This window comes from Macrobrachium rosenbergii, chromosome 56, assembly GCF_040412425.1.
Source record: "Macrobrachium rosenbergii isolate ZJJX-2024 chromosome 56, ASM4041242v1, whole genome shotgun sequence".
NCBI lineage: Eukaryota > Metazoa > Arthropoda > Malacostraca > Decapoda > Palaemonidae > Macrobrachium > Macrobrachium rosenbergii.
In genome coordinates, this window is record NC_089796.1 from 18,720,354 (window position 1) to 18,732,935 (window position 12,582).

The window sequence follows — 12,582 nt, forward strand, 5'->3', positions numbered from 1 at the left end:
AATGCAGGAATACTCAAGGTATAGCACCTACAGTACTTGCCTGTTTGTGTGGATACTATGTACTTAGATGACATGAAAATAGTTGCAATATACTTTTCTTAACTAGGCACAAGCAGAACAATACAGTAATACAGTAAATAAAATACAACTAAAATAATGAGCCAGGATAATGTTAAAACATTATTCTTTTTGCAAAACAAAAACAACAAATATTATATTCATTTAGAAGGTTACAATGCAAAACAAAAACAACAAATATTATATTCATTTAGAAGGTTACAAAAAGTTAAGTATATCTTAGTTTAACCAGACCACTGAGCTGATTAACAGCTCTCCTAGGGCTGGCCCGAAGGATTAGATTTATTTTACGTGGCTAAGAACCAACTGGTTACCTAGCAACGGGACCTACAGCTTTTTGTGAAATCCGAACCACATTATAGCGAGAAATGAATTTCTATCACCAGAAATAAATTCCTCTTATTCTTCATTGGCCAGTCGGAGATTCGAACTTGCGGCCAGCAGAGTGCTAGCTGAGAACAGAACTCACTCGCCCAATGAGAAACTTTAGAAGGTTGCAGTAGTGCAACAGCTATTAAAATTTAAATGAGTCAAAGCTACTGACATCAAAATACTTCACATCTAACAAATGGATTTATACTCTATACCTAGAAGAAAATTGTAAATGATTCATCATTAGGTACCTCATACTAAAAGAAAACTCATGAATAAGAATTCATATGAGGTAAAACTTACCCACTGTGAAAGAAGTACGCAAGTTTTCTACATCTCTCATTCTCAATTGTTTACTAATTCAATATTTGGTAAATTGAGGAATGTCACCATTACTGTATAACTAAACTATCTACACAAACTATAAAAAACAAAAACCACTATATCATATTAGTCCAGAAAAATTGTAAATTTACCATAAAGGGGGTAACAAACAAGAGGACAAACACTTTTTTTGCTCCATGCAATAGTCTAGGTAGCTAAAAAAATTCCTATGTTGAGAGTTAGAGGCTCCCTCCAGTGAGGCATATACCCTGAGAGAAAGACTCGAATTTCTTTGGCTGACAGATAACCAACTTTAGTTAACACAACATATGTCAAACAGTACAATATATACATAAAATAAGAGGTTTGTACATTGTACATGGTACATTAAGGATACCACATTTTCTCAATGCTTCAATAATCCATTATAAATTTTATATAATTATCCTTCTCATCAATTTGGAAAATGGAACTACAACAATAAACAGTACTGTATTAAAAACAGTGGTCTCACCTGTATGGCCAAAACACCTCTTTTAATCATCATTATCAATTCTGATTCCTGCTTCTTTTCTTCTTCTTCATCCTTTTTGCTTTGAAACAGAGCAAGAGCAAACAATGGATATACATAGAGCCTCCTATTCCTGTTACCACTGGCTTTCTGTTCTCTATACTCCAATCTACACCAAGAATAACTCTGATTTTCACAAAACATCAGAATGGAAGACCTGGGAACGATGTCTGATGCATTTTTACGCACACTTTTAGTCCAATAAACTATTCTTGGTGAGTATATTCCTGGGCAGTATCTCTTGGGATTACATAAAATGCTTTCAGATGCATTTGTCAAAAGTGGCCTTGTCTTTAATAAATTTTTATAGAGTGCCACTGTAAATCTCATCATCTTTCTATAATCTGGTTAAAAGTAAGCACCAAAATACACTAGTTTCTCAATACGATTATTATGCAAAGCAGATATCAAGAATAGATTTTCATATCTTATTAAACCAAATAACGAAATAACAACATTCCAAAATATACAATTCAAGTTTTTGTAATCTTAGGCATTGTAGAAACATCAAGTATAGGTATCACTTCTTTTAAACTGGTAAACATTGAAGAAGCATCTGGCTTTAAGCCTTCTTCTTGGCACAAATCAAGAAAGTCTCTTGCAACTAAAATACTATGCCAACCACATTCCCTGGCTCCCAAGTAGTCACAGTGAATGTCATCGCCTATGTGAAGAGCTTCTGATGGTTTGATTTTATCACCTGCCAACTCCAAAGCTTTATCAAAAATCTTTGGATCTGGTTTTGCACAATGTAAACTGTAAGAGGTGAGAACAAAATCAAAATAATGCTTAATTCCTATCTGAACCAAGATGCTATCAAGACGTTCATCAAAATTGGACAAAGCACCAATTTTTACAGATTTATTCTTTAGCAGATTCAAGAGGGGAACACTTCCATCAATTAACCCATAAGCACTTCCATGAGAGAAATGCTCATTCAAATGACGGCCCACTCTCTTTAATGTATCATCATCAGCTGGGCAGTCACCGTTTTGGAATGTATCTGCAACAACACCTAACCACCAATTCTGCCACCCTATAGATGAAGCACCATAGAATGGGAAATCTTTATCATGTTTCTTGAAGCTTAAGCTGAAATGAAAAAACAATTATTATTAATATGCAACACTGACAAGGCCATATTAAAATCTCTACAAAACACCACTTCATCTTAGATGATACAGCATACTGACAAACTTTGCAGAAATTAAAAATGACATTTTTTTTAATAAAATAAGTTTTATATATACTTACCAAGTAATTACATAGCTATAGGTTTCCTCTTGCACAGCAGCTTAAATTCAAAAATTCACAGGTAAGGCTTCAAAGTTTAGTGCAGATGACTGGTCCTGCCCACTAATGGGAATACCAGGAACTACTTAGCAGACAACCTCATTCTGTTTACACCATATGTCCATCAGAGGGGAGGAGGGAGGGCTCTGATCATGTAATTACTTAGTAAGTATATATAAAACTTTATTACAAAAATGTCATTTTCATATAAGTAACTTACCAAGTAATTACATAGCCGATTCCCACATTGACAGGAGGTGGGATACAGGGACATAATCTGCTCCAAAACATTAAATCATGTAATGAATTTGAAATTGAAAAAGTTGCTAGCACTGAATACAATGCTTGTAGTTCCTTATTAGTTAAGAGAGCCTGCAGTATAAAATTGCCTCTGGTTGGTGCTCAACTTAACCTGTAGTGGTGTGGCAGTAAAGCCATGGAGTGCCTCTACTTAAGTGGAAGCCTTGCAGCCAAGGAGTTGTCCAATGGCTAACAAAGTATAATTGGAAGTTTTGCAGTGAAGGAGCTAACCAAAGGCTAGCAAAACTTCAAAAAGTGCCCTTGCCCTCGGTGTAGTACCGCAATAGAAAAACAACCAGATAACACCGTCACCTGCACTGAAATAAAGACCACAGCCCATCCACTGAGAGTGGTGGGTGCTCCAGGTATATTGTACCCCTCAGCTCTCACAATAAACAGTAGGAGAAAATCCTATGCTTTGTTCCACAATGCCAAGCCAGTTACTAATATTCGCAAGGTACTGCTAAAAATTTTAATACTGTTTAAACTTTTCTGAAGTAGTGAGAAGCAAAAATCGATTACACTTCCATCATGTTGATTGTAGGATGGATGTAAGGGGCGTATATGCATGAGGCTAATGAGGTAGAAGTTGTTCTGACGTCTTTAGCTTTCACTTAAAAGTAGGTCCAATGCTCTCCTGAAACAAAGAACAGTCTTATAGACCAAGTCCATACATGAAGAAGAACAATGCATTCTTAGACAGAAGGCGAAAAAGGGGCCTCGTCAGAACACTAAAGGTTATGAATGGCCCCCTGTGCTTCCAATTCCGCTCAAACAATACCTGAAAACTCCAACAGAATAGAGAGCTTCCTACTCTTCCCCAGAGCCAAAGATGTGGGGAGATTTGGTGCCAGATGATCGGAAACTGGCACCAGGCTCTGGGGGTACTGAGATGGCGCCAGGATATAGGCGACACCAGCTGAGCTGGCAGCCAGATAACTAATCGGTTGGGAGCTGGGAGGCACTCCCAGGAGCTCGGAGCAGAGCTGGTGCCAGGCTGTAGCTGGCACCAGGAGAGCTGGAAGTCAGGTGAGGTAATGGCTCAGGCTGGAGTGTGCTCTGTCCCCGGCTGTCAAGACCGTCTTCCCTTCCATTAAGAGAGAGAGAGAGAGAGAGAGAGAGAGAGAGAGAGAGAGAGAGAGAGAGAGAGAGAGAGAGAGAGAGAGAGAGAGAGAGAGAGAGAGAGAGAGAGAGAGAGAGAGAGAGAGAGAGAGAGAGAGAGAGAGAGAGAGAGAGAGAGAGAGAGAGAGAGAGAGAGAGAGAGAGAGAACGGTTCCAGGTCATGGAATGGTCCTCATTCTTGGTTAAAAAAAAACCATGTTACTGAGTCAGACGTAGCTCAATACCCCTAAAAAGGAGGAACATGAGAGATCTATATCCTCTCTTATAAAAAAAGGCAATGCCTGCCACTGAGTCATAAGTGTCTCAGAAGAAGAAATTTAAGAGCCTGAGACATCCGATTCAGAACAGTGTTCACTTAGATTGGTATACTGAGCAAGATGATGTCTGCGTCTTTCAAATGTCTTTGTAGCACCTCTGAAAAAAACCCTCCTTCCTGACAAGCACCCGGACAGCCCAAAGCCTGTCCACATAAGAGCGTATCACCCTTGGTGGTGTCTCTTGAAGTGAGGTTGCTTGAGAAGAAATGAATAGTGGAAGGATCCTTGGAGAGTCCACCAATCAACTGTAGCAATTCGGGAACCATAAAGTATGGTTCAGAATGGGGCTAAAAGGAATGCTGTAACACTCTGACAAGTCTGAGAAAGTTCAGCCCTTCCTTGACCATGTTGAACGGTGGAAGAGCTTAAAGGTCTAGGTTGGAACCACCTTGCAGTATGGTGTCTGTTGCCCATACTAGAAGATTCCATTAAGGTGGCACACAGTCAAGATCAGCCTGCCCCATAGAAGCACATAACCCAACAGTTCCGTGGATTCAAGGTCCACTCAGGAGTGTAAGAGTGAGTTTCTGATGGCTCAGTTCGTCCGCTAGAAATTCCAATTGGACTAGGAAAAAGTCGATTTATTGTCCGCAGAAAAACCCTCTTGTCACTTGGTGGCGAGTGCTAATGTAAAAAAGTAAGGAATGTGGTCTTGTCTAAAGGAATACTGCAGTCTAGGAGTGAGAGAGGGCTGAGACAAACTGAAGCCTTAAGCAAATGGCTTTCAGCTCTCAGGCATACACACGAAGGTTCGTTCCCCAGGAACATGTCCCGGAAATTCCCCGGTTCCCCAAGCAGGCTCCCTCTACTAGAACAAGAGTCAGAAGCAGTCAAAGACTAGTCTCAGATGAGGGACTTCTTCTGAAGTTTAAATTCGGACAGATGCCACTGTAGGTCCGAATAAAAACAGGTCTTTAGGAAAAAACAGTGGAGTCCAGTTATGATTCCTTGTTCCTATTGGTCTTGTGGGACAGGCTGAAGTTCATGGTCAGAAAAGAAGACAAAAGTCAGAGGAGCGAGGACTCGAGAGAAGTCTTATGCTGTAGATGTCGAAGCCTAAATTCCAGCACTGGAATACCCTGTCTCGTAGGACGGGTCCGAGAAATCTTTCGGAGTCTGTATGTGGACATGAAATGAAGTATCCTACATATCCAGGAACTCCACCCAAATGCCCTGGAGAATGGATAACAGGACTGTTCAGCTGGTCTCTGCGAACGAACAAACTCTCAGGCAACTAAGTGGACTAGCTGCCGACCCAGTCGATACTTGACAGCCACAGACACATGGCCATCAGGGAAGGATCGGCTTCTTAACGCCATAACACCTTGCATGGACTCAATGACACCTCATACAGACTGACAATGTATGGGAACTGTACTTGGTTAAAAACTACTATCTGACATGCTAATAGGAACTTGGAAAGTCCATAAAATACACAAAAGCCTGGCCATGGGATAACAATGGTCTTGAACAAAACCAGGAGTGATGACTCCTGCTGCAGTCAAACACACTGCTCTAAAAGAAAAAATCTGTGAATAAGAATTAGGCGTTCAGATGCGGGAGCTTAGTATGACTAGATAAGTGCCAAGCACTTTGGAACAGGTGTTAGGTGCTCGGGATTCAGCACCAGGCACCAAAAAGCTGGTTCCAGGATCTCTGAAGTTGATTCAGGTGCTAAGAAACAAGCGCCGCTAGTGAGAGGGTTCAAGGCACTTCTCTTCTGCTTGGAGCCCAAGAAAAATCTTTCAACAAAAGAACGCTCGGGGGGAATATATCGTCATTCCAAAGGAAAAACAGATTGAGGATTAGATATATGCCATCTGAAAGGAGCTGTGATTCTCGTGGTAGATGGCTGAAGGTGAAGAAAAGAAGGCTGACAGTGACTGTGTATTTCTCCCAGTAGAAAAAAAAAAGAGCCCCATAGTTCTGCGATCCCAATGAAGGACTGGAAAACTCAAAAAACTAACTCAGTTGTCCTTATCTGCATAGGACAGGACTAAGTGATCAAGAAGACCTGAACTTCAAAAACTTGACGAGAACTTCAGCCAGGAGGACTAAGTCCATCTAAGCACAGAGGGAGGAAAAGGCAAAAAACACTTATCTTGCTCCCTTAAAACCAAAGTCAGACTCCTAACTCCTTGTAGAGATGATAGCTTTCTTCAAAAGCTCATAAATTCGTACACAAAAGTCCCTGCCTGGAAAGGACAGTGCTCCGAGACACTAACTGACATCACAAAGGGAGCAACAGGGCTTTTCTGGAACTTCTAGGCGAAGGTGGAACAGACACCGGGTGATCAGAGACTAGTGTCAGCCACTTGAAGACTGGTGCTTGGCATTCAATTGGAAATTGCATTCACAAAAGAACAACAGTATGTTCTTAGAAGAGACAAGCACTGAGCTAAGGAGAGACTGGTGCCAGACACTAGCAGACTGGCGCCAGACATATGAGAGCTGGTGTTGGGAGCTCTATATGTGCTATTGGGGGCTCAGGCACTAATAGGCACTTGGTCGCTATTGGGCGCTCGGGCACCATTGGGCCCACATTGTACCACATGAGGTGCACTGACAGCACTAACCCCCTACGGGACCCAACCGGCAGGCCGGATAATCACCTCCTCCAGTGCACAACACTTCAAATTCACAGGGTTAATTTCTGTTAAGCCACACACAAGATTGGCAAAGGCACAGGAAGGAAGCAAGGGAGCCAAGCATGGCAGCAAGTGCAGAATAATAACAAAGGCCAGAAGAAGGAGAGAAAATTGATGCGGGGAGTGAGTTGGTGTCAGATGAACAGAAGTCAGCGCCAGGAGCTGGGAGCTCCCAACTGTCACCAGGCTATAGCTGGCACCAGGCTAGCTGGGCACCAGGTGAGCTAGTAGCTCAGGAGCTAAATGCTCAAGAGCTGATGAACACTTTGGGCACTTGGAGCATGGTTCCTGACTGTCAAGAATAGCTACTCTCCTCAAAAAAGGCAACTAAAATTATTAAAACACAATTTCTCTCCTTATTACGTACTGCCCTTACATTTTTCAGTTCTCTGCAAAGAAAAGTGTAAGAAGGTTTTCAATTAGTCCTTTACCGACAACAGTTTGAAGTATACAGAGTACCTTATATGGACATATCCCAATTCCTATCTAATATTATTTGAGACTTACAGATATGCATTTCAATACCGAAAATATCAGTACAGTGGCGAACACAATATTTACTTTCATTACACTACGCGGAAAAGGAAATTCAACCTTTGCCAACAATAGTTTGAAGTACACAGAGTACCATTAAACAGGCATATCTCAATTCCTATCAAATGTTATTTGAGACCTGGAGATATACATTTCATAATTGAAAATATCAGTCCGGAGGCAAACACAACATTTACATTTATAACAATATTAACTTTTATTACGCTACTCAGAAAAGGAAAGTTAACCTTTACTGACAACAGTTGAAGTATCCAGAGTACCATTATACAGACACTTCTCAATTCCTATCAAACATTACTTGAGACTTGTAGATATGCATTTCAATACAAAAATCTTAGTAGGTAAAAGAAGTAGCGAACGCCATGTTTATGTTTAATTGGTAAATTACGTTACTGGTAGTTACTCATTTTGATTGCAAACTCGCTACTGTAGCGAAAAATTATAAACTTGAACCAGATCTTCAAACAAAACAATAAAATACTGATCCTGAAAGCTGTAGGCTTGAAGACTACCCAAGTTCAGTAATAATATGTCACTGAAATCCAGTCTCCGACTGGCAAATTTAAGAACAAAGCTCCCATCGACACTGTGTTTACACGAGTGCCAGCACACACAGAATGAGGTTGTCTGCTAAGTAGTTCCTGGTATTCCCGTTAGTGGGCGGGACTAAACTTTGAAGTGTTACCCATGAATTTTTTAATTTAAGCTGCCGTGCAAGAGGAAACCTATCGCTATGTAATTACTTGGTAAGTTACTTATATAAAAGCAATGTTTTTATAAAAATTTGCTTGTTTTCATAACCATTAGTCATATTATTCTTTCCTCCATGTAAACAGACCCAAACACACAAACCTGGAAGAGTTTGAGAAATCAAAACTCTTACTCACTCACAATCCAGTTCTACAATGCAACATTTACTCCTCTGTGCCACCCTCTACCTGGAGGACTGGGGGCCAGGGAAGAGATCACAGAAGTTTATGATTAATGAGTACAGGCAGTCCCCGGTTAACGGGGGGCTGGCTCGGTTAATGACGATCCGGCATTACGGGGCTTGTCTAGCGATGAGAATCAGCAATTTTCTGCGCCGAAAATCGCCGATTTCTGCTTTATTGGCACCGATAACTGGGTATTGGCACTGATACATACCTAACAGAGGCGTCGATAATCTGTCCCGGGCGGCTTTTACCGATTCCGTCTCCCGAACTCGCGAAAAGCTACCGGAAATCACCGATTTTTGGTTAGTGGCAATTTTCGGTTAACATCATACCCCAAGAACGGAACCCGTGCCGATAACCGAGGACTGCCTGTACAGTAAACCCGCCCCCCCGTATTCTCATTCTCACGATTCATGGACTCAAGCATTTGCGGATTTCTCTGTGGAACGTATTTAGCCATTATTCACGGAAAATTCGCCCATTTGTGGTATTTTTCACTGAGAAATGTTCACTAACTACTGTATTTCCATATCATTTTCATGACTAAATGAACTTTTTGTCATAAAACTATTAAAATACTCAGGTATCAGCATTTTTAGAGGGTTTTTCTTGTGTTTAAACTAACAAAATAGGCAATTCTAAGTGTTTTTAGAGGGGTTTTAAGTATTCGCGGATTTTAGCTATTCACGGGGGGGGGGTGCAGTATGCATCCCCCGTGAATACGGGGGGTTACTGTATGTGAGTGTCAGCTGGGCTCCTACTGGCACCAGAAGAGTGGGAAGACCCAGACATACTTGGATAAGACTTAGATTTTGAGAAGAAGGGCTTGAGATGATCAGAGATCAAGTACAGAAAAGACCTGAGACGCAGAATTACACAGAGGTCCCTTGCGTCACCTGGTGCTAAAGGTGATGATGAGTTTAGACTAAAAACTTGCTTTATTGTAGAAATATCTTTTGATACAAGAATCCACCAATCATAATTAGCCTAAACTGCAATTTAGGAGGGAGGAAAAAGCTGAAAAGCCTCTGAAGGCAAAAGCAGACCCAGCTGCAAGAAGTCCAATCCCCAAAGACAATAGAATGAAGCTCTAACATTGACCTGAGAAATCCAAGTACTTTACTCCATAAGTAATGGATGCAATGGATAATCCAAGATAGTACATTGGCCAAGCATCTCGACATAAAGGCAAAACCTGCTAAGATTGAAAGTCTGCTCTAAATACAGTGAGAGCTCCTATTCATATTTAACTATGGGAAGAGGATAGTGCTTGAACCTTGAGGTTATTAATCTTAAGCTGTGCAAGAACTTCCTGTGAAACATCTAACCATGCCTGACCAGGAGCCTGCCAAAACCAACAATAAATAGAGGTCTAGAGACAGAATGTTCCACTCAACTTGAATGAATAGTGACAGACTGATCCTGGCAACCAGAGTGAAGGAACAGACAAGAGTAATAGGGACAGGAAGATGCAGACAAAAAGATGGAAACCATAATGGGCAGCACTTGAGAGCTTCCACAAGGCAGAGAAGAACATAGCAAGATAGCAATAAGGGCATCAAAGAATGAACCACTCACCAGAAAGCAAGTCTCAGTCACAAACTCAGGGGCAAACAAAAGTCCCTCACAAAGACCAACACCCAGGATGAGAGGATTATATTTGAACGGGTAAGGAGCCCAATGAAATGCTTACAAGAGGTGAGGGCAATTCAGGTCATGGCTCAGATTAATGGAAGACAATGAAACCACATGAGCCAAACAGCTAGAAAGCATACAATGTTCTATCACTGTCAAAAGCAAGCTCCTTCTGGAAGAACCCTGAAGAGAGGGCAAACCAAAAACTCATAAAAGAAAAAACACTCCTCAGACAGAAGTAGTGAACCATTACAGGAACAAAGGGTCAGCACAGGCATGAACCAAACCACAAATCCTATCAAGGGAGCAGGTAAAGGGTGAAAGCAAAGGGCCTCCATCCCTGCAGCAGCAGCTGCCACAACCTCCACAGGGTTACCCTTCCTAAGGCTATGCCTAATAACCAGCATGAGAGAAGACTAAGTGAACATTGAAGGTCAAAAAACTGACAAAGAGGGATCATGAGCAAAATAAAAACTATCACCACTGCAGCCACAGAGTGGGCAAGTGGGCAATGAGAATCAATTCAAGCCTTGGGATACCCAAAAATTCTAGGCCTGTCTATACTGCATGAAAAGGAAAAATGTGAAAATCCACAGAGTGCTCCATGACTTGAGAGGGGCAACAACAGCCCAAGCCACTGAGCTGAGGAGAACAGAACTGAGGGAATCTGATGGTCAAAGACACTGCAAACAGACCCAGTCAATTAATCCCTATGCCTGCCTCAGGTCTTCACAGACATCCTAGGGGAAGAACCACTTTGAAGGGCCTCAAGATACAATGAGAAAGTACTCAAGATGTCACACAAACCCTGGCTGAATTGAGTATCATGGAGAACTCAATCACTAACAAGCAAAGAAACTATGATCTTATTCTTCCCTGCTTCATAGAAGACCACAGTGGAGGAGTACACCAAACTCCCAGTGCAGGAACTCAACAAGAGGAAAAGAATGCAAGGGAGTCAAAGATGACTGCCATATACATCCTCACAACTCAGCTCCCTGGATTACATGGCCTTCAACCCTAAATGAAGCACCAGAAACATCCAAAGGAACTTTTTCAGCAGCTACTGTCAGACTTGCTATCAAAGAAGAGAGCCCAGTGAACAGACACCAACGACTGCTCTGTGGTATGAAGCAAACAGCATGAAGAGAATAAATTTGGAAGCAATTGTAAAGTAACAGCTTCCCAAGGAGACCACAAAAACAAAAAACTCTCCCAAGGCAAGCCTGTAAGACAAAGTGTTGGGGCAAAATACCAACAGACCTTGGGATTAACAGGTTCCTCCCCCAAAACAGCAAAGACTTGCAACCCTGCCTGAGTCAAAAGGGCCAAGATAAAGTACACCAAGCAGTACTGCAGATTGTAGAGTCAACTCAAATCAATAAAAAACCACAAGCATCTCTCCATCACCTTCATCAACAAAATCGTGACCAGCCTTACAAACCAATATCCATGAGACACAGGTCCAGAGTACAAAGCCAGAAAGCCAAGGTAGCAAGGGACCAGTGACTACTGAGGGGCAAAGTACAGACCCTTTTGAAGGACCCAGAAGAGGAAAACACAAATTCAACAAAGATGCAAAGCAAAAGCTTCAAGAGTTGGAGGAATAGATGGGTCAGTATGTATCTCTTAGGTCTCACATAACAAGAAAGCCATGTACATCAATCCCGGGACATTCTCATAATAACCAGAACAACCTGCAATGGTCCTATCAGCACCAAGGTAATGGAGCAAAGAAACTTCTCATAGAATTGCAGGATCAGGCAGCGTAAGCATGCATCCTGAAATCCAAAGTAGCTATGAAGCCATATGCCTTAATCCCAAGATGAACAGTGCCATCATCTTTACCAGAAAGGCGGGATATGAAAGAAAGTGACTTGTCATGACTTCAGATGAGAACTCGTGTCGAGGAACAGAGAAGAAATTTGCTGTAAAAAAAACTTAAAATCCAAGACTGTCCCAAAAGACTTCCTAAATTTCCATAGTCAGGCTTCAACCAAGGGGACAGAAGGGTGCCAATGCAAGAATGGAACTCATATCTTACACTGAACTACAAATGCCAAGGGTGCAGACGAGATGGAGAAGATGAGGGCAAAAAAGCCAAGGCATCCCAGATTGCTATGCTCATATTTTTAAGCTTTGTGGTCTGCTACCAACCAACTGAATTACTGAATTATGAATGGGTTCCTGCATCAACTGAAATTAAGGAACTAAAAGACAACATACTTACCTTGAAACATTTGCTGAAAGTTAGTAATAAAAGAGTGCTACGTAGCTTAGCAAAGAAATATAAGAAAAGGATATGCAAATAATAATCATCACCTCATCTGGCAACTAGTCCTAACGGAAGAAGGGAGAACAGATCAGGTGTTTCAAGAAAACAAACACTGGGCTTACATTCACTGGCTAACAAGTCGTGGCTGGAAAACTGT

The 12,582-nt window shown here is 41.5% G+C and overlaps 1 protein-coding gene across 2 annotated transcripts in view; it reads right to left on the reverse strand.

Annotated features, from left to right (window-relative positions):
* The window catches only part of Ttc19 (tetratricopeptide repeat domain 19), a 62,975-nt gene that overhangs the window by 5,936 nt on the left and 44,457 nt on the right, over window positions 1-12,582 (reverse strand). The window contains exon 3 of one of the 2 annotated variants that reach the window (XM_067100511.1): window positions 1,289-2,437. In XM_067100511.1, coding sequence (XP_066956612.1) covers window positions 1,289-1,678 — 390 coding nt within the window. In that variant the 5' untranslated portion in view covers window positions 1,679-2,437. The remainder of the gene's footprint in view (window positions 1-1,288; window positions 2,438-12,582) is intronic. The other variant, XM_067100512.1, reaches the window with a different exon arrangement.